General features: G+C 35.6%; 1 protein-coding gene across 1 annotated transcript in view; it reads right to left on the reverse strand.

Moving 5' to 3' along the window:
• DIAPH2 (diaphanous related formin 2) overlaps nt 1-24,215 on the reverse strand; it is an 886,998-nt gene that overhangs the window by 620,366 nt on the left and 242,417 nt on the right. Inside the window, exons 10-12 of the mRNA XM_007455866.1 lie at nt 9,403-9,513; nt 3,932-4,050; nt 1,948-2,064 (exon numbers count right to left, since the gene is read on the reverse strand). Coding sequence (XP_007455928.1) covers nt 1,948-2,064; nt 3,932-4,050; nt 9,403-9,513 — 347 coding nt within the window. The remainder of the gene's footprint in view (nt 1-1,947; nt 2,065-3,931; nt 4,051-9,402; nt 9,514-24,215) is intronic.

A 24,215-nucleotide genomic window follows, 5' to 3' on the forward strand; every position in this document is an offset into this window, starting at 1 on the left:
TAAATAGTAATAAGTATTACACATCTGAGGCTTTTTCAAGTCATCATCAGATCTAGGGTAAACAATATTGGATTATAATCAATCTAGTCAATGACTCTGGGTAAACAGGGAAAACACAATGGTTCTCTTTCAGGACAAATTAATTATCCATAAGTAGAATAAAAGTGCTAGTCGCACATCTACCTCACATGGATGTTCTCAGGATGAAAAGGACGTCATGTTAGAACAACTTCTCATTTATTCAAAGTTACTGAGAAATGGATGGTTTCACACAAATTATTTCCCCAGGTAACTGTGTACCCATGGGCACAGTACCCCTTTAGTTGCAAGCACTTATTTGAGGAAACAACAATCATTTTGGTTGGATTACTATCTTTCCGGCTTAAAAAAACCCAGCATATTTTAAATATTTTCCTATGTCTCTGTAACATCATGATGCCCATCAGTTATTGCAACTAGCCTGAACTATAAAGAGAATTATAATAGTTCTCTATGGACTTTAGAATTGTCATTTTTGTTGTGACTGTACCCAACCCCATGGTAGCCTTCCTCTGCCCTTTAATCAAGCAAGGTTTGAGAAATCAGAGAATCTAGGTTGCTAGAATTTCATGCATATTAGAGTATGAAGAACAACTAAGAGTCTCTTAAACAGTTAAATATAAGATCATGGTCACCAACTTATGGATAATTTCAGTCATTCAGAAACCCTTCTCTAATTTTCTGGTTTTCAGATATATTCCCAGAACTACACTCTGAAATTTCTGACTTTACGGATTATTATATTCGTTTATTTAGAAGAATTACATTACTGTGTGTAAAGCTGAAATATTAGTATTATTATTTTCTTAGATAAGATCACACCTATTTCTAGATAATACTATACTGGAGGAATAACAATAGTCTTATTAAAATATACAAGGACTTAAAATGCTTACTAAATAGCAAATGTTATCATTGCTGTTTTTATTATTATTAAACTTCTGAAGGAGGGCTTCCTTCAGCTACCAGGTTCAAAAAAATATCCACATCCACACACCCTGTGCACACTAAAATTAAAGCACTTTTACCACATTACAATATAGTGATACTATCTCTATATTCTATTGTCCCTACCACCACATTATATAAATTCATGGGAAGTGTGGCAGATACTGCTAGATGCCCTATGATGTCCACTCTTCTCTTTTTCCTTTACTATTTGAACTTTATGTTTACCTGTGTATATTGCTTGCCAGAATAATATTTCCCATTTCCTTTCACTTATTGCTTCATAAAATCATCTCAGAACTTAGTGGTTCAAAACAATAACATAATCTTATCATCCCTCACATTTTTGTGGGTAAGAAATTCAGGAGGAGCCAATCAAGTCCATTGGCTCAGATCTTACACATGGCTTCAGACAGCTAGAGAGAGACCTAGAAGAATAGGGTAGACTGAACATAAAAAAAAAAAAAAAGTACGAGGACTTAAAAGTTCTACCATAGACTCTTCAGAGCTTACTCTGTGCCACAAAAAAAATTCATCATACGGTCAGTAAAATCTGTTGGGTTCATTGCTACTGAAATAGCATACCCCGATTTTATAAGTATATTCTTCTGGCCCAATTAAAAATAGATTGACACCTTTTAAAAAATGTTATCTAGGGCTTCCCTGGTGGCGCAGTGGTTGAGAGTCCGCCTGCCGATGCAGGGGACACGGGTTCGTGCCCCGGTCCGGGAAGATCTCACATGCCGCGGAGCGGCTGGGCCCGTGAGCCATGGCCGCTGAGCCTGCGCGTCCGGAGCCTGTGCTCCGCAACGGGAGAGGCCACAACAGTGAGGCCCGCGTATGTATATATATATATATATATATATATATATGCATATACTGTCTAGACCCCACTATATTGTTAATTTTCCTTTAAAATCCAATGCAAATTATACAAATTGTACTCTCATAGCCTCTTACCTGATATAATAATCATTTCTGATGAGCAAAAAATGTTGTAGAATGGATAATAAGTAATTTTCAGCAGCAGTGTCCTTCAACATATTATACAGAAGATGGTACACTTCATTCATATCAGTGGAAAGTAAGTAAAGGAAAAAAATCAAGGATTCTTGATAACAGTTTCATTCATAACAAAAGCAGCTTCAGTTTTGAAAACACTGATATATCATTTTGTTTGCATTACTGTTTCTAAACCTTCAATTCCATGTTCCAGTATTTAAAACATTTTCATAAAGAAATTTAATCTATGGATCACTTTAATCTTTTAACAAGTGAAAGAGGTATTTCGAAGACCATTTAACCATTAAACGTTTAAATGATCAGCTGTTCGTTATATTTTAAAATTCCAGCTTATAGTTGGTACCATTAGAACAGCAATGCCATTAATGAAAATGTTTTTTTCTTGACCTTCCTGTGGTTGTGATGGGAACCCATATTATGCATGCCAGCCAACACTCCTGTCTTTCCACTGCCCACATAAGATAGTAAGGCAAATAAGCATTGTGTGGGCTGCTAAAAGTTCATAAAGACCAGTTTTATTTTATACAGATGAAATACTACATATGAAATCACTACTGTTTGCATTCATTTGTATGTCAGTATTTGATAAGGAACTTGAAACATTTTTCTTAGGATATAAAAAGAGTGGTAGAAGTTTAAATGCTTTTAGTAAACTAGAAAACAGATTTAAAAAATGGATTCACTTTTATAAGAAAAGCGAGGACCTAGAAAAATCAATGTAAAAGAAAAGGAGAAGAGGAGATATAATCCAGCATCTTAAAAATAACCTGAAATGTCAACGTTTTCTCTGAAATAGAATTAAGTATATGATGGATTACTTCTTAGACCCCATGTAAGAGTGTTGTGTTAAAGTCTCATAAGGTCCTTTCGATGGCTATGGAATAAATCCAAAAATAGCTTTCTGATGAAGAGAAATTTATATAAAGCAAGATATTTATTAATTGATATAAAAAGCATTTAATATTATGGAGACCACTGTAGACTAGAGTCACTGATGAAGGATAAGAAATTACTAGAAATTATCTCTCATAATAACAAAATTGTTATTCACTGCACTTATCCAGTACTCATGCATAAGATGCTTTGATAGGAACATTGGAGGAAAAAGTTGAAACACTTGTGCCCTCCATCTCACAGGCACAAAGAAGTGTATATAAATAAGGCAGATGGAAGCAAAGCACTGTAAAGTGAGGAGGAAGATGGAAAAAGACGTTATAGAGAAAAAGTCCAGCTCAAAGGTCATTTTTGTTCCGAAGTATTTCCCAGTTTCCCCAGAACCCATAAGTAAGAAATTTAATGGGTGTGAAACAAATGGCCAGCAATGCTATGACAACCATCTTTTAGATCTAAAATCATTTTGTATAAAATCACTGCCATAGGAAGATTATATGCTAGTTGTATTTGACTCAAATGCTTCTACTCTAGCATCCTTGTTATAGTCAGACCCTATCACATCTAAACTTTTTTCCCCCCGCTAAGGAACCAAGATATTTGGATTGAGAATAAGACATCTATTTGAATTGAATGATACCTCTAAATCACTGGAGTACCATTTAATAAACTGAAAAAGTATATTACCTATAGTCACATATGAACTCACTGAACTTTTCCCCCCAAAAATCTTTATCCATGAGGAATACTGCCTTAGGCTCTTGTCTATTCAAGACCATTGAGCAGAGTATACCTATAATGCAGCAAGCCACTGTGCGGATTTCAATACAGCCTGTGTAAATTATCAGGACAGTCTGACAATTCTTCAACATGAATCTCAAGGACAGCATCATCGTGAAGTTCTAATATAAATAAATGGATATTAATTGGGCTGGCAGACAAGAATTCTAATAATGGTTCACAAAATCACCCACAAATCCCTTTTTCACAGTACATGCAAAATGATTTCTGTGGTTCGTCAAAAGGATATTCCATTTCTGCTCGAATGTCATTGAGACGGTGTGATAATTCAGTTAGGTCGTCCTCTTTGTTCTCATCAAATACTTTCAACTGAATATCAAGCTCGTCATTCTCTTTTTCTTTCAGATCCTAATATATAAACAGAAAACTTAGCAGACGAATAACAGTTTGACAACACCATACTTTGGCAATAAAGGCCTGACACTATTATTCATCTACATACACAGAAGCAATTTCAAATATTGACCCAAGCACTTGGTTTCCTGAAAGAAAGTAAACGTACTCTGGTTTTCTATTAAAATGAAAGAACCTCACTGCATTCACCGCATTTCTTTTCATGCTCCAAATTTTGACGATTCACTTTAAAAAATTAACGATGACTTTTGCAACGGAAAACAACTAATTGCTACAAACCCACATTAAATGCTGTCGTTTTGACTAAACACACTAATCAAAGATCGCAAAAGAACTCATGCAGTTAGAATATTCACATATGCCTCTGGCCAAAAATGCGAATATAGATCAATTGTATTAATGAAGAACAAATGCAAGGATATATTCAAGCACAACAGTCCCAAGTATGGCGTGGAAAGTTGTAAAAACAAATTTACTTTAAATGACATTTTGTGATTTTAAAGCAAAAAGGTGTCAGGACTTTTTAATCAAGATGCACAACTAGCCTCCTCCCCCACCTTTTATTTTTGCTTAGCCGAATCACAAAATACCAACTTGGGCATCAAAGACCTGTTTTTGTAATACATTATAAGCACATGCATTACAAACCTCTGATAATTTTCAAAATCATAGTATAAACAAAATCTTTGGAAGCATGCCACACTAGAGATTGTTGGGCTTAATATATATCACCTGGAATATCTTTTAATATGTGTCCATTAAGTTGCCGCTTTCAAAACCCAAATCGATAATCACAACTGTGGATGCTCAAGGGTGATATCGAAAGAGGGACTAGGATGTTCAGAGCTGAACTTGAACTCTAAAAGGAAATGCAAGCACGGTGTACTTCAAATTAGGTCGATTAAACAAACTCGGATCCATATTTTTGTTTCTATTTTTATTCAATAGGACGATTTTAAATGGAGATGCAACCGCTATTACTGAAGCCAAACACAAATTTATGCAATTTCTAGGTGTTCTTTTTCTAACGTTCACATACATAATAATTTACCTACAGAGCATATGAAAATATTAATATGTTTCTATATAATTGCATATAAAATACATAACAAATACATGTATTTAAACTCAGTTTCCTCTTGAGTAATAATTTGTTTTAGGTCTAACTTTCCACTTTGAAAGGGAATGAAGAAATTTATTGGAATTAAAGTTATCTAACACTGGTGAGTTAATTATCAGGCGATTTCTGAACTCAATTCAGAAAAGAGCAGGAGCCAGACACACCCAATATGCTGGCCATTGCAGAAAAAACCTTTAATACATGGGATAAGAAGGGTGGGAGGGAGGGAAGAGATATGGGAACATATGTATATGTATAGCTGATTCACTTTGTTATAAAGCAGAAACTAACACACCATTGTAAAGCAATTATACTCCAATAAAGATGTTAAAAAAAAAACTTCATGGGTAACGTAAGGAGCTGATAAGAATACACTTTCATTCTCTCAAAAAAAACAAAACCTTTAATACATTTTATAATATGGAATTTTTCCTTATTCTTATGTCACAAGATATTCTTTCTTAGATGTTCACTATCAGACTTTAACACATTCAAATATGTTTGAAAAATAGAAAAAACAAATTAATTAACTACTGTCATTTAATCAGCATCAGAACTTTACAAAACATGGACTCAACCTTCATGATTAAAATATTTTCAGTGAAAATAACTGGTTAAATGTTTACTTCAGTTTTTAATTAGGACAACACATTATTTATATAAGATATATAGTATGTGAACATGTACAGCACAATATAAAAATATAGATATTTATAAATGAAATATCTCATAGTGTTCATTAATAATGCTCTGTTAAAATATATATGCATATCTACACACACACACACATATATAAAAAACTTCCTTTCATTCAAATGTCAAACCTTGAAAGGTATATTCAAAAATTCTTGATAAAATAAACATTTAATGAATTAATAAAAGTTTCATATAGCACAAATGTGACAGATACCCCATTGAAAAAAGGGAAATGCATCACTGAAGTTTATATTTTAAATGAAGAATGGCATAAAATTACTGAATTACACTACTAATAATTATGTGAAATACTGTAAATATGTTTCAGTTATTTTTTAAACAGATTTGCTGTACAGATACGGAATATTTTCAGCAGATTCTCTAAAACATATAATTAACTCTTTATAATATGCTGTACTTCAAAAGAAATCAAAGTCCATTACCAGTACATGACTGATTACCAGTCAAGCAATCAAAATTGAGTCTTCAAAAGAGTAAGAAAGGGTTTGTCGGTCTTTTAAAAGAGGTTAAGAATGCCTGCTGCCTACAGACACAATTTCTTACTATCTTGTTCCTTCACATACCTGACTTATCTAATATTTTCTTAATTTATTTAACTAACTAAAATGCAGATGGAGAAAACTTCACAAGAAATCAATGTAAGTTAACTACAGAGAAAATACTATTTTAAAAATCACTATATAGTGTTTAATAACTCATTTGTCCCAAATTACTAAAGCAAATTTATGAAAAGTAAATTTTCCATGTAAGTGAAATATAAACTCTCTTTCAACATCATAATTTATCTATAGAGACAGGGCAAATTTTGAAAATAAATTTCTACAGAATGTAATTAAAGTAACTGTCCTTGTCTTGAGGATTCTAATAATTATATGAAACAAAAGTTTCACTCTACTACAATGATGGTCTCAGGGATTACTGAAATACTAATAACTATCAAGAACTATTCTTCCCAAACACCTAATGATTCCAGATATTTATAATTTTTGATCCATGTACCAACAATTTATATTAGCCCTAGCCACGTCAAATTTGCTGCTTTGAATATGATATATTCCAGAAAATTAGGAAGCTCCTCCTGTTAGAACAATGTATAAAATAAGAGTAAATAGGATAAAAGCCAGGATATTAAAGACTCATCTATGAATATATTATTAGGCTTCCATGCATGTGTAAAAGATGTTTGATATTACTATAAATTCTAGTGGTTGAAATGTAAATATTTAGTAAATTAGGTAGCTAGACAGCAGTTGACATGTTAGGTACATCTAGTATACATTAAAGCATGACCATTCTGACTTTTGCTCCAAATTGTGATAATAAAACTACAAGGACAACAGCAACAGTAGTGAAATGTATGGTATTAAGGGAAGGACCTCTAATCTCAGGGTCTATCTGCCTAGATTCTGATTCTCATATTGTATATCAGAAATACCTGGGGAGGATTATTTTCTTTCAAACCAAACATCTCTGCCATACCCCCAATGAGATTTTGATAGACTCTCTTTAGGGGGACATGCCCAGCTTCTTGAGAACCAGAGCCCTATTTAGCCATACTTCACTCCATTGTCACAGAAAGAAAAAGAAATTGAGAATCCTTGTAGGTTCTATTCCAAAACTTTAAGAGGCAGAAACATGACATTTCTCACTTTCCTCTTGCTGAAGGATCCCTGAGATATAAGAATCAGGGCATACTGAAGAGATGTGATAGTTAAAGAAAAATCTAACTGGAAGCACAAATTAAGAGGTACAGGGTACCGCAAGGGGCTTTATATATAGCTATAGGGCCAATGCGAAAGTGTAGCTAAGAAACACTGATGCAAAATCTTAGCTGTCAATATAACCAAAGGAAAAATACCATGAGACCACTGAACCCAGCAGAAATGAGCACACCCTGGCAAACGTGCAAAAGGTACAAGAGCTACTGTCCATACCCTTTCTGAAAAGATGAGGACTTAAATAAATTGAGAGTCACAGTTTTCTTGACCAACCATTCAGTAGCATAAGGCAGAAAATGAATGTTTAATTATAAATAGACACAGGGAAATGAAAGCTGGAACAGACAGCAACAACTAAGGCAGAAAAACATGGCATATTAGTAAATGAGTAGTGGATCTTCAGGAGCCCCTGAGGCCAACAAGTGTCCAAAGACATGATTACTCTCCCAGAAACAGAGGACCAGCTCCGAGAGGACAAGGATGGAAACACTGAGTAGGCAATTCAAAAGCACACTAGAATGAGGACTGTAATATTACCTCTAGCTACATAAGACCACAGACTTTTCATGAGGAGAGATTTGTGACAAAAAAAAGAATAAGTGTGTTACATACACTATAACTAGTGAATGTGCCTAAGTTAACTGCATATTGAACCTCTATTCGGGTCATTTACAATGATGTTTTGATTCACTGCAACCAATTCCTTGCTTTTTAAAGTCATGGATGAAAGAACCATTCAAAGTGGAAATGACATAGAAATTTCTAAAACCGCACAGACTCAATAATATATCTTATTAAAATGGGTTTCAATAGACCCAATTGTATATTTTATGATGATGAGTTTCAACCTCTTTCAGTTAAGACTATCAGAAGACAAGTTACAGATGCATGCTACACACTAGTCCCTCACCAGGAAATATCCCTGATTTTGGTATTTATAATACCCTATATAATACCCTATATAATATCCTAAGGAATACCTTATATACATGCTCATTGACATTTGTTTTATTTTGTTTCTTCTTTCCTCAGTCCTTTTATTCCCCACCCCTACATTTACTTCTTGTTTATCAGGTATGGTCTAAGTAGCTTAAATAAAGAAACTAGTGAGATTTTACTTGTCTCCTTTAAAAATGCCATGGTCTTGAACAAAATCCTTCTTTAGTTAACATACTAAGTAACGTATAAAGTCATGGTAGTTGTATTTCTATTTATAGAATAAGTGTGCTCATTTATCTTAGAACAAGCCTATAAAGTTATTTCAAAAATGTTTTTAACAGTATCACAATTAGCGCAGATATCCACACTCAATTTAAGAAATAAAATTGTTTTTCTTTAGAAGAGTTGCTATGGATTTATAACAAGAATACCATCCTTATGTTATGTGTCTAGAATATACTAATCAAAATTTTATGCATACTTATGCTGAATATAAAGGAAATCAATCTAAGTTATCAAAGAGGAAAGCAATAAATTTTAATGAAAAATTGAAATGGCAAAAAAATAGCAGTCTTTTATGTTCTCAGTATTCAAAGTCAAAGAAAAGTTCCCTTTCGACTTCAAGAAGACCAAAAAAGCCATCACTTCTGGACATATCATTAGCTGAATTCCGAATCATCAGTTGTATGTAGAGACTAACACTACTGCAATATCAAAAAGCTTACAAAATGTCCAGTGCTTTACAAAAGGAAACGGCAAGGCACATTTATTTACTTTGCTGAAAGTACTTTTGTCTAAAGAGAGAAAAGCATTAAAGTTCATAAGCATAATAAATGTGCACATTCCACTTACTGGTAACATTGTTTTTAGTCCTGAACGAAGGAATTCATTCCTTAAATGTATTCGAAAATCAAGCTCATAAGGAGATGTGACAAGGGCATTTATAAACTGCATGCAGGCCACCTGCAATTAGAAAGTAAACTTTGTTAAAAAAAAGTTTTTTTAAATTAAAGAAATACTTAATGCATTCAGATAACTTTTTTCCATTCACTAAAGGAATAATACATATATTATGAAATACATCAAGAAATGCAAATGTTTATATAAGTATAATGATTATGACTTTACAGTAGAAACAAAAAAATTAACAATAGAGTTTCTAATGTCCAGAGAAATTCTAACGAAGATATGATGGTTGGTCAAGTACTGCTATGCTTTGCTAAACAATATGAAGGAATATTAAACTTTCTCTGAGAAACTCCAAGTTCCAACAGTGTGGATATAGGGCCCTTTAAAAAGATCATGAAATGTATCTTTCATATCCAGCTGTCCTCAGAGGGCGCTTGGCCTCAATTCTATATGGTTATAAACACTTTTCTAAAATAAATCAAACAAAGCTATAAAAGTACCCTGATGTTAAACAGGGAACAGTGATAACTTAGAGATATTATTACACTGAGTTACACTCTCTCTATTCTATTATTGGATAGATTTGCACAAAATATAGAGTATTAAACTATATGAATAAGATGAATTAATTTACTATATAAAAAAATGAATGCAAGTGAATTAAGATCAACTAGAAGGCACTATGACACAAATACTAATGTGCATTGCATGGCAAAGTAAATATAAGAGCTTGTTTTCAAGTAAAGGTGATTCATTACTTAGACTGACACTGGAAAATGGGTTTTGGTTTTCTTCTGTTATTGAGGTTCCCTATTATAAAAGAGGAGAGAGTTATTTTCCGGTAATTGCAAGCTAGGAGAGTGTCAACCAAATGCTAACTGCCAAGTGTTCCAAAGATTATTCCTCATTTTTGGAAAATGCTGCTCATGTCTAAGGCAATTGGCTAATAGTTTAAGAGCTGCACTGGAAATTTATTATTTTTAAAGTACGCAATGAGTCTAGTGTTCAAAGAGCTGACTGCAAGGGGACCACTGTAAAATACCAGATTTAGTAAATATGTTAAGTATATATACAAAGGGGCACAAATAAATCAACAGTTAGTATGGAAAAACACATCAGCAAAAGAAAAATATTTCAAATGTATTTTGACTTGATCACATCCAGACCTGTTATTATGATAGTGATTTTTTTCAAGTAGAGACAAATATTAAAAGCTATATTGCTTTTATTGCTATATCTTTATCTTATGCATTTAAGCTGTTTTGGGGGAGATTAGCCTATCTAGCTCACATCCAGGTTCTAAAATCAAAAGTTGCATGCATTAAAAGGGATTATCGAGGTTGTCTCTAACATTACTAGCTATCTAAATGATAATTGAACAATTCAGTCCAATTCCTATGAATGCTCAGATGTCAAGCTAAATCACTTAGACATATGACTAAATATTTGCCATTGACTTGGCATTACCTCAAAAGTCATATCAGATAAGTTATTATGATGTTTATGCCTTAATGGGTTACTTAACCTTCCTGTTTACAGTAAGAAAATGTTTAAGTCTTCATATAGTTTCAGTAGGCTGGAATATAAGTTTGCATAGCATATGAGTCCATAGGTATATTATGACTGTATTTGCATGAATGATTCTTGTTATGTTACAACTCTGACCTGACCGAACAAGCCAAAATACATGTCCAATCCAAAATTAATAGAGAGAAAAGTTGCCATCTGCTAGGATTGCTTTTGCCAGAAGAAATTCTAGCTTAATGGCTTGTATTAATACCCTACAAGCAAAGAGAACATTTCCATAAGAAACAAGTTAATGAGTCTTGGAATTGTACCTTTATACAATAAAAGTATTTGGATCAGGAAATTATAAAAATAGTAAAAGCCAAAAAAATTAATGAATGTAACATCAAAATAATTTTACATTTAATAATATAAATGTTGCAATGCTTTTCAATACTTAACATACAATGTATGAATATATAACTAAATGCTAAAAAAAGAAGTTACATCCATTGACTATAGTAAAAAATAGCACACACTTTGAAGTCAGTAGTTTAAACAGGTAACAGCACTGGTTTATCAATGTACTATTTATTGTTTATCAAATTCTTAAAGATATTTAATTACTTACAAATAGCATAAGATGAATATTCATACTATCATGTCATTTTCCAACATAATCTGCTAAAGCAATGCTCTTTAATAGGAATATTTACATTGTATGAATGTGGAGAACAAAAAAACTCATCTTAATTATCTCCATTCCTTTATACTACTACACAATTACTGCCCTTTTCAGAGGATAGGAACAAAATCAATCCAATTGTCACTATTTACAAAGTTAAATTTTTAAAATGTAATTAGTTTATAAGGCAGAGTATATTATTATTTAATTATAAATATGAAATACCCATTGTGTGGATTCTGAATTCATTGCTAAATACAAACCTCCAAACTATTATCATCATTAATATGTTGCATTAGTTTTTGTTACCAAACAATTTAGGAACTTACATAATTCACCATCTAATCTCACCCTCACAAAAACCATGAGATAAGTGTTACTATTATCCTTATTTCACAGATGATGAAGCTGAGGCTCAAAGCAGATAAATAACTTATACAAGGTGACACAGCAAGGAGGAAATTCATGATTCTAAACATATCACTTTACTCCAAATACAGTATAATTTCCAGCACATTCCAGATGCCTCATAAACTCCATTCCTAGATTAACACAACAAAATATTTTAAGGATGGGTAAGATAATAAAATTTAACTAGTGCATCATGTTTAAAATATTGGGAATACCTAACTTTGAAACTATAGGTTAATTAGAAAAACATATAATTATTTTAATATGCTGTCTAGTATATAAAATGGTTATCTTATGGTTATCAAGTATACCTGAATAAAAATAAAGTGGTTATCAAAGTACATAATGGAATGTGAAAGAAAGAAAGGAAGGAAGGAAGGAAGAAAGAAAGAAAGAAAAAGAAAGAAAGAAAGAAAGAAAAGGAAGAAAGAGGAAGAGAGAGAGGGAGAGAGGGAGGGGGGAAGGGAGGAAGGGAGACAGAAAATGGTTTCTGGAATGTGTTACATTCCACTTTATATATATCCTGAACAGTTACCTATGGACAGCATCCCATCATCCAAAACAATGGCCTCTCACTCTCCTTTACTTCCTGCCACCCTACTCCCTTCACTCCCTATTCAGCATAGATGTGCACACAAATACACACATCACATACACACACACACACACACACACACACACACACACACACACACATGAGCATGCTGTTCAATACAGAGCCACTGACAATTTAAATTTAGCTTAATTATAATTAAATAAAATTTAAAATGCTGTTCCTCAGTTTCATTAGTTACAGTTCAAGTGTTCAACAGCCACATGTGGCTAGTGGCTCCCATATTGGACAGCACGGATATAGGAGACTGCAGAAAGTTTGACTCAACAGCACTGCACTGGACACTTTAAAAAGGATTCTGGCCTAATACCTAAAACCTAAGCTCCAAAGCAGTATAAAACTCATTTCTGAATAGTGGAACTTTCAAAATTGGCATTGTTCGACTTCCAAGTATATAAATCTTTAAGAGCATGACTGAACGATATTGTCCTCTTACAATGAAAAATCAATCTACTTTCAAAAAAACAAAACTCCAACTCCAGAGATAGAAAATAAAGGATTACGGGATTTGAAAGCTAGAAAGAATATAAAATACTCTGGTCCGATATCCTCATTTAAAGATAAGGAAACTGAAAACCTAGGAAGATTAGAAGATTTGTCCAAGAATGTATAGCTAATAATAAAACACAAAGATTGGATTTGAACTCAGGCCTCATGACTTTTAGTCTTTTAGGTAGAATCTTTTAGGTAGAACCTTTTAGGTAGAATCTTTTAGGTAGAATCTTTCTACCACACTATAATGCACAAATCAGGCATTGCTGAATAGCATTTTTCCCTATACTGGAAAGAAAACAAGTGCCTTTAAATAGCAATCACAGAGTCCACTAGCCAGATTTCATCTGTTGCTTAGTTTCTTTATAATGTATCTAAGGTTCAAAATGATCTGCCATATTTATTTGATTTAAATTCAGCTTCCATGAGAACTAAAATTCAAAAATAATAGGAAGTCTGAATTTTCTCCATTATTGATACACATACTAGGCTAGAACTATGATTATGATTTTTAACCAGTAAAAAAAGTTTCTGTATTTGCAATGTTATTAAATGATCTCCCTATATTATATGGAGATTTTTACATGATATCTATATAACCCATTTAACAAATGCATAAACATGTAGATAAAAACCACCAACTTTGCACATATGAGAAAGCATCCAATAATTTCTGCCATGCATAACTATACTAAACTGAATTACTATCAATTTTTCTATAACATTATAATCCTTCTTTTACCATAATAGGATACATTCTTTGTATAATAATCACCTACATTCTTTAGTCACAGGGTGCTACTGTCTTCATCCTGGGGTGTGGGGTGTGGTATAGAGAGTGAAATATCACAAAATAAATTTCAAGCTTCCTCAAGATATGGCTCTGTATTTGTTTAGGGTTTTCTTTGTAACCCCTAACTGCTGCTAATAAAATGTTTAAAATATAATGGGTGTATAGTCATTAAATGTTTCAAATTTTATTGACGAGATATACTACTACAAAAAGAAACTGCATTCAGTTTCTTAAGTGATAGAGAGGGAAAATATTTAAACATAAAACATCTTCACAAAATTCCTGGGAAAATGCTAGAACCTTTTATTTACTGTAACTCACCAGCTTTGAAAACTATACAAACATCTATCTGTTTAATCACAATTCACAGAGCTATATAGTACAATAATTGCCAACTCTAGGACATTCTCAGACAGATTATCCATATTGCCATTAGCTGTGACAAACTGTGCTTTTAAAATGTTATTGACACTGTCACACGTTGACCTTATTAAGTACTTTCTTGACACTAACAAGGTCTTTCTTTATCCCAGCCCAGCAGGAGTTAGGAAAAAAGATGGTTTGAGTTAAAAGAAGTACCAACGAAGAAAGATACAAACGTACAGAGAAAGTTATTAAGTCATAAAATGGAAGATTCCAGGGACGGCACTGCCAAGTACAAAGGTATGGAGGCAGAGAGATGAAACAGCATAAAATGTTCAGGGAACTGGGTACAGTATGACTGGATCAAAAACTATATGTAGAAGAGTGACAGAATATGAGGTTAGAGACAAAGCCACAGTTAGATGATGACATATTGATATTTTGTGTGGACTAGCATTAGACTTTACTCCCAGTGGCTATGGGAAGATGTAACAGGATTTTAAGCAGAGATATAACAAGAATGGCATTTCAGAAGTATAACTCTGTAGAAAATGATTTAAAAGGGGCTGGAATGAAGGGTAGAAGATATTTAAGAGTCCAGGGAAATTATAAAACATTGATATGTGACAACGCCCTGAAACAAAGAAGTGGTGGGGGCGGGAGGTAGATAATATTATACTAAGGAAGGAAAGTACAGCACTAAGGCAGTATAACTGGTAGGATTTGGTGACTGAAGGAATGGTGGATGGAGAAAGAGTATATTCGAAAATGACTCATGTTTCTCGTTTATGCTACTTGGTGGACAATGCTAAGGTTAACCAGGAATGGGCAAACAAGAAAGGCAGGCCTGGAAGACCACCAAGATGGCGGAGAAGTAAAACGTGGAGATCACCTTCCTCCCCACAAATACATCAGAAATACATCTACATGTGGAACACCTCCTACAGAACACCTACTGAATGCTGGCAGAAGACCTCAGACCTCCCAAAAGGCCAGAAACTCCCCACGTATCTGGGTAGGGCAAAAGAAAAAAGAAAAAACAGAGACGAATAGGGACGGCACCTGCACCAGTGGGAGGGAGCTGTGAAGGAGGAAAGGTCTCCACACACTAGGAAGCCCCTTCGCGGGCAGAGATTGCAGGAGGCGGAGCGGGGAGCTTCGGAGCCGCGGGGGAGAGCGCAGCAACGGGGGTGCGGAGGGCAGAGCGGAGAGATTCCCGCACAGAGGGTCGGCGCCGACCGGCACTCACCAGCCCGAGAGGCTTGTCTGCTCACCCGCCGGGGCGGGAGGGGGCTGGGAGCTGAGGCTCAGGCTTCGGAGCTTAGATCTCAGAGAGAGGACTGGGGTTGGCTGCGAGAACACAGCCTGAAGGGGGCTAGTGCGCCACAGCTAGCCGGGAGGGAGTCCGGGAAAAAGTCTGGACCTGCTGAAGAGGCAAGAGACCATTGTTTCGGGGTGAACAAGGAGAGGTGATTCAGAGCAGCGCCTAAACGACCTCCAGAGATGGGTGTGAGCCGAGGCTATCAGCACAGACCCCACGGACGGACATGAAGTGCTAAGGCTGCTGCTGTAGCCACCAAGAAGCCTGTGTGCAAGAACAGGTCACTATCTACACCTCCCATCCTGGGAGCCTGCTGCAGCCCGCCACTGCCAGGGTCCCGTGATCCAGGGACAACTTCCCCGGGAGAACACATGGCACGCCTCAGGCTGGTGCAACGTCACGGAGGCCTCTGCCGCCACAGGCTTGCCCCGCATTCTGTACCCCTCCCTCCCACCGGCCTGAGTGTGCCAGAGCCCCCTAATCGGCTGCTACTTTAACCCCGTCCTGTCTGGGTGGGGAACAGATGGCCTCAGGCAACCTACACACAGAGGCGAGGCCAAATCCAAAGCGGAACCCCAGGAGCTGTGCGAACAAAGAGAAAGGGAAATCTCTCCATGCAGACTCAGGAGCAGCGGATTAAATCCCCCCAATCAACTTCATATACCCATCATCTCTGGAATACATGAATAGACAATGAATCATCCCAAAATTGAGGCACTGGACTTTGGGAGCAACTATAGACTTGGGGTTTGCTTCCTGCATCTAATTTATTCCTGGCTTTATGTTTATCTTAGTTTAGTATATACAGTTAATTATTATTGGTAGATTTGTTTACTGATTTTGTTACTCTCTTCCTATTTCTTTTTTTTATATATAGATTTTTTCTCCTTTTTCTCTTTTTGTGATTGTGTATGTGTATACTTCTTTCTATAATTTTGTCTGTAAAGCTCTGCTTTTACCATTTGTGCTAGGGTTCTGTCTATCGGGTTTTTTTTTTTTTTTTTGTATAATTTTTGGTGCTTGATATCATTGGTGGATTTGTTTGTTGGTTTGGTTGCTCTCTTCTTTCCTTCTTTTTTTCACTTTTTAATTTTTACATTTTTAATAATGCTTTTTTATTTTTTAAGTTTATTTTATTTAATTAATGTATTTATTTCATGCTTCTTTTGTCCCTTTTCTTCTGAACCATGTGGCTGACAGGGTCTTCGTGCCCTGGCCAGGTGTCAGGCCTGTGCCTCTGAGGTGGGAGAGCCAAGTTCAGACACTGGTCCACCAGAGACCTCCTGGCTCCATCTAATATCAAATGGTGAAAGCCCTCCCAGAGATCTCCATCTCAACACTAAGACCCAGCTCCACTCAATGACCAGCAAGCTACATTTCTGGACATCCTATGCCAAACAACTCGCAAGACAGGAACACAACCGCATCCATTAGCAGAGCGGCTGCCTAAAATCATTATAAGTTCACAGACACCCCAGAACACACCACTGGACACAGTCCTGCCCAGCAGAAAGACAAGATCCAGCCTCATCCACCAGAACACAGGCATCAGTCCCCGCCATGAGGAAGCCTACACAATGCACTGAACCAACCTTACCCACTGGGGGCAAATACCAAAAACAACGGGAAATATGAACCTGCAGCCTGTGAAAAGGAGACACCAAACACAGTAAGTTAAGCAAAATGAGAAGACATAGAAACACAAAGCAGGTGAAGGAGCAAGGTAAAAACCCACCAGACCAAACAAATGAAGAAGACATAGGCAATCCACCTGAAAAAGAATTCAGAGTAATGATAGTAAAGATGATCCAAAATCATGGAAATAGAAATGAGAAAATACAAGAAACATTTAACAAGGACCTAGAAGAACTGAAGAGCAAACAATGATGAACAACAAAATAAATGAAATTAAAAATTCTCTAGAAGGAATCAATAGCAGAATAACTGAGGCAGAAGAACAGATAAGTGACCTGGAAGATAAAATAGTGGAAATAACTACTGCAGAGCAGAATAAAGAAAAAGGAATGAAAAGAATTGAGGACAGTCTCAGAGACCTCTGGGACAACACTAAACACACCAACATTCGAATTATAGGGGTCCCAGGAGAAGAAGAGAAAAAGAAAGGGACAGAGAAAATATTTGAACAGATTATAGTTGAAAACTTCCCTAATATGGGAAAGGAAATAATCAAGTTCAGTAAGCACAGAGAGTCCCATACAGGATAAATACAAGGAGAAACATGCCAACACATATTAATCAAACTAACAAAAATTAAATACCAAGAAAAAATATTAAAAGCAGCAAGGGAAAATCAACAAATAACATACAGGGGAATCCTCATAAGGTTAAGAGCTGACCTTTCAGCAGAAACTCTGCAAGCCAGAAGGGAGTGGCAGGACATATTCAAAGTGATGAAAGGGAAAAACCTACAACCAAGATTATTCTACACAGCAAGGATCTCATTCACATTCAGTGGAGAAAGTAAAACCTTGACAGGCAAGCAAAAGCTAAGAGACTTCAGCACCACGAAACCAGCTTTACAACAAATCCAACTTCTCTAGGCAGGAAACACAAATGAAGGAAAAGACCTACAATAACAAACCCAAAACAGTTAAGAAAATGGTAATACGAACATACATATTGATAACTACCTTAAATGTAAATGGACAACTACTTAAATGTAAATGGATAACTACCTTAAATGTAAATGGACAAAAGACACAGACTGGCTGAATGGATACAAAAACAAGACCCATATACATGCTGTCTACAGGAGACCCACTTCAGACCTAGGGACACATACAGACTGAAGTGAGGGGATGGAAAAAGATATTCCATGCAAATGGAAATCAAAAGAAAGCTGGAGTAGCAATTCTCATATCAGACAAGAGAGACTTTAAAGACTATTACAAGAGACAAAGAAGAACACTACATAATGATCTAGGGATCAATCCAAGAAGAAGATATAACAACTGTAAATATTCATACACCCAACATAGGAGCACCTCAATACATAAGGCAAATGCTAACAGCCATAAAAGGGGAAATTGACAGTAACACAATCATAGTAGGGGACTTTAACATCCCACTTTCACTGATAGACATATCATCCAAAATGAAAATAAATAAGGGAAAAAAAGCTTTAAATGACACATTAAACAAGATGGACTTAATTGATATTTATAGGACATTCCAACCAAAAACAGAATACACTTTCTTCTCAAGTGCTCACAGAACATTCTCCAGGATAGATCATATCTTGGGTCACAAATGAAGCCTTGGTAAATTTAAGAAAATTGAAATCATATTAAGTATTGTTTCTGACCACAAGGCTATGAGACTAGATATCAATTACAAGAAAAAAACTAAAAAATACAAACACTTGGAGGCTAAACAATATGTTACTAAATAACCAAGAGGTCACTGAAGAAATCCAAGAGGAAATCAAAAAATACCTAGAAACAAATGACAATGAAAACACAAAGACCCAAAACCTATGGGATGCAGCAAGAGAAGTTCTAAGAGGGAAAATTATAGCAATACAGTCCTACCTCAAGAGAAAAGAAACATCTCAAGTAAACAACCTAACCTTACACCAAAAGAAATTAGAGAAAGAAGAACAAAAAAAAAACCCAAAGTTAGCAGAAGGAAAGAAATCATAAAGATCAGATCAGAAATAAGTGAAAAAGAAATGAAGGAAACAATAGCAAAGATGAATAAAACTAAAAGCTGATTCTTTGAGAAGATAAACAAAATTGATAAACCATTAGCCAGATTCATCAAGAAAAAAAGGGGGAAGACTCAAATCAACAGAACTAGAAATGAAAAAGGAGAAGTAACAACTGACACTGCAGAAATACAAAGGATCATGAGAGATTACTACAAACAACTCTATGCAAATAAAATGGACAACCTGGAAGAATTGGACAAATTCTTAGAAAAGCACAACCTTCTGAGACTGAACTAGGAAGAAACAGAAATTATAACCAGACCAATCACAAGCACTGAAATTGAAACTCTGATTAAAAATCTTCCCACAAACAAAAGCCTAGGACCAGATGGCTTCACAGGTGAATTCTATCAAACATTTACAGAAGAGCTAACACCTATCCTTCTCAAACTCTTCCAAAATATATAGCAGAGGGAGGAACACACCCTAACTCATTCTACGAGGCCACCATCACCCGGATACCAAAACCAGACAACGATGTCACAAAGAAAGAGAACTATAGGCCAATATCAGTGATGAACATAGATGCAAAAATCCTCAACAAAATACTAGGAAATGGAATCCAACAGCACATTAAAAGGATCACACACCATGATCAAGTGGGGTTTATCCCAGGAATGCAAGGATTCTTCAATATATGCAAATCAATCAACATGATACACCATATTAACAAATTAAAGGAGAAAACCCGTATGATCATCTCAATAGATGCAGAAAAAGCCTTCAGCAAAATTCAACACCCATTTAGGATAAAAACCCTCCAGAAAGTAGGCACAGAGGGAACTTACCCCAACATAATAAAGGCCATATATGACAAACCCACAGCCAACATCATTCTCAATGGTGAAAAACTGAAACCATTTCCACTAAGATCAGGAACAAGACAGGGTTATCTACTCTCACCACTATTATTGAACATAGTTTTGGAAGTTTTAGCCACAGCAGTCAAGGAAGAAAAAGAAATAAAAGGAATATAAATTGGAAAAGAAGAAGTAAAACTTTCACTGTTTGCATATGATACTATACATAGAGAATCCTAAAGATGTCACCAGAAAACTACTAGAGCTAATCAATGAATTTGGTAAAGTAGCAGGATACAAAATTAATGCACAGAAACCTGTTGCATTACTATACAATAACAACGAAAGAATATCTCTTTGAAAAAATATGGTTCTGAAGAACCTAGGGGCGGGACAGGAATAAAGACGCAACTGTAGAGAATGGACTTGAGGACACAGGGAGGGGGAAGTGTAAGCTGGGAGGAAGTGAGAGAGTGGCATGGACATATATACACTACCAAATATAAAATAGCTAGCTAGTGGGAAGCAGCCACATAGCACAGGGAGATCAGCTGGGTGCTTTGTGACCACCTAGAGCAGTGGGATAGGGAGGGTGGGAGGGAGACACAAGAAGAAGGAGATATGGGGATATATGTATAGCTGATTCACTTTGTTATAAAGCAGAAAGTAACACACCATTGTAAAGCAATTATACTCCAATAAAGATGTTAAAAAAAGAGAGAAAGGCAGGTCAAGGTTGGAGAGTGGATTGGAGTAGGAAGGAGGGGATGAAGATAAGGAAGAAAAGTACAGTTAAGGACAATACTGAATTTGAAATCCAGTCAGAAGGCAGCTGAATATATGGAATCTGTGAGTCAGGATGTATTTGGAATAGAAGAGTTCAGAGAGATTCATCACATAGAAGTGCTGATGGAAGTCATAGGATGGATAATGCTGCCAAGGACAATGTACAGAATGAGCAAAGGACCAGAGCAAAGGATCAAAGGACTATGGATCAACCTCTAGGAATAAGTATATTTTAAGGCCAAGCATAGAGACAGGAGATTTTAAATGTAACAAAGAGGTAAAATAAAAATGAGGAAAGCTTAGTATCATAGAAGTTGAGGGAAGAGAGCTTTGTTCAAGAGTGGCCAATAGTGTTGAATCGTGCTGTGGAAACCAATATGATGACTTCCAAAGTGTCTGTTGCTTTTTATATTACAGAGGTCACTAGTGATTCCCCATTACCAAAAATGATCAATTTGGCAATTATTCAACTTTGAAACAGATTTAAAATAAAAGACATCCTTCTTTAACTCTGAAGTTATTTTTGTACTTGAAACATGACTACATGTTGTAAATATTTCTATACAAACCCCCCATTGTACTAATTCTAGTTTTAAGATGGTAGTAGTATAAAATTGTCAATAAATAGTTATTTAGCTTCCTAAGTAGTATCAGACATTCCTTCAACACAATATTTAACACACTCATTTACTTTTCCACAAATTTCCTCCTTATTCATAGCTGCAGTGCCTTGTTTTATTATAAATGTACCTCTACTGACAAATAATAAACGATTTATCCAAAGCTACTTTCTCATATATGATGGTACGAGTGCACTAATAGCTAATTTATAATTATGCTTAGAGTAAAATCTCAACATTTGAGAACCACTGTGGAAAGAATCGCACTACAGAGAATCAGTCCATAGGCCTGAGGGTTTGTCTATTTAATCATGAACATCTGTTTTTGCATGGAACTCTTTCTGAAGAGAATTCCAGAATTCCCACATTCTTAAAATATCCTAGGTATAATTTGTTATTTTATTTTTTTGCTGACTCAGGGGCATGATTAAATATGTGAGTTAGTGAGAGATGATGGAACACATAGATGCCCTCAGGAGCTATTGAGAGATACAGGGCTATTTTCTATGACGCCAAATGAAACCAAATGTTATAATTTTTGAATTCCAGTTCCACTCTTTTATTATGTTTCTATCTCCTTCTCCCTTGCTTTCATTGTGTCAGTTGTTGCTTCTTCATCATCTCAGTGCACAAGTCTGGAATAAATCATCTTCCAACCTCCCAACTTGTGCTTCTAGTCTGCTATGGATGGAAAACAGAAAATCGGGCCCATTAAGATAACATAGGAAGAAAGAGTTAATAGGCTCTGATTAAAGGCCAAAAGGTCTTTGTCATCATGAGGCTTACTTGATGGATTTGGTGACATTTTGTAGGCTACTCAGATTATTTTATTTTTTTCTTTTTTTTTTGGTTCTGAGTTATATTCCAAAATGATAAATCTCTCAAATAGGTGAGGTCTGGATAAGTGAACCAACTGTATATTTACTTCTATGTTTTTGCATACCATATCTAAGTATAACATGCACAATTTTTTAAATTATTTTCAGCATGTTAGACAACATTTTTTAGATGTATTAAATCATGCTAAAATAAAAACACTTCTGCACACAGCTCCTGAAATACTTTAAGACATTGCAGCTTTCAGACTAATAGCAGCCTGTGAAGACTGGGGCTGGTTTTTATAATACATCATTGGAGGTTAACTCTATGACCTTCTCCTTTCATAAACAACTATTATTGGGAGGGACAAATTAGGAGTTTGGGATTAACATATACATACTACTATATATAAAATAGATTACCAACAAAGACCTACTGTTATAGCACAGGGAACTATACTCAATATCTTGTAATAACCTATAATGGAAGAGAATGTAAAATATATATACACACACATTCATAGGTATACAGTCATACATATATATGTATATGTATAGCTGAATCACTGTGCTGTACACCTGAAACTAACACAACACTGTAAATCAACCATACTTCAATTTAAAAAATTTTTTTAAATAATACAAATGAAAGTTAAAGGGGAAAAAAAACAACTATTACTAATGCTCAGTGTACCCTAGCTTTTCCTGATGGGCTACGTAGAAATCAGTTTCAACTATATGTTGGTATTACCTCACTCTGTCTTTTGTGAAGGGACTGGCAGACTACTCTGGCCTCTATTTTGTGTGTGTGTGTGTGTGTGTGTGGTACGCAGGCCTCTCACTGTTGTGGCCTCTCCCGTTGTGGAGCACAGGCTCCGGACATGCAGGCCCAGCAGCCATGGCTCACGGACCCAGCCGCTCCGCGGCACGTGGGATCCTCCCAGACCGGGGCACGACCCCTGTCCCCTGCATCGGCAGGTGAACACTCAACCACTGTGCCACCAGGGAAGCCCTCTGGCCTCTATTTGTACCTACTGGAAGCCGTTCTCCTGCCTCCCACCCTACCAGAGTATTGGTTTTCTAACAGTAAAGATAATTTTCTGGAAAATTCCTATTGATCCTTCAAGACTCAGTTAAAGCATCACCTCATCACTGAAGCCTTCCTTGACTTTTGCAGGACATACCTAAATTTGCCTTCCTTTGTGTCCTCATTAAACCTTACCAAGAGGAAAGGGACATGGCTGGGGAAGCATTGCTATTCCAAGCAAAGTGTTCTGCATGATAAAATGTTTGAGGGCATTTAAAAGCCTACAGCATATTTGGGAAACACCAGGTTTAGTATGGCTAAAACATATGGTACCTTTGGGAGTGTGACGGGCTGTAAGGCCAGAATGTTAGATTGGGACCACATTGAGAAAGGTCATTCATCATGCTTAGGCTTTTCACTTTTATCAAGCAATGGGTCATGAGCATAGATAGGTTTCTAGGAATGCTACTATGTTAGAATCAGATTTATTTTTAAAGGATAACCGACAGTAGTACAAAACATTTGTCTGTTTTGGGGAAGAATGTATCAGTTTGGGGTACTAATTAGGAAATTGTTGGAATTATATTGCTGGGAGAAGATAAAGACAGTGGAGATAGACAGACTGGGATAGATTCATAGTCTTTTGTAAGACTTGATGATTAATTGGATGCAGGGAACAAAGAAGAATGAAGTCTTGAGGAAAACCAAAGATATACCTCTCTATTACCTAAAATGAGAAAGGCAGGAGGAAGAGTAGACTTCTTTTAGGGGGGAAATCATGCTAAGGGAAA

The sequence above is a fragment of the Lipotes vexillifer genome, unplaced genomic scaffold, assembly GCF_000442215.2.
Source record: "Lipotes vexillifer unplaced genomic scaffold, Lipotes_vexillifer_v1.1 scaffold82, whole genome shotgun sequence".
NCBI classification, from domain to species: domain Eukaryota; kingdom Metazoa; phylum Chordata; class Mammalia; order Artiodactyla; family Lipotidae; genus Lipotes; species Lipotes vexillifer.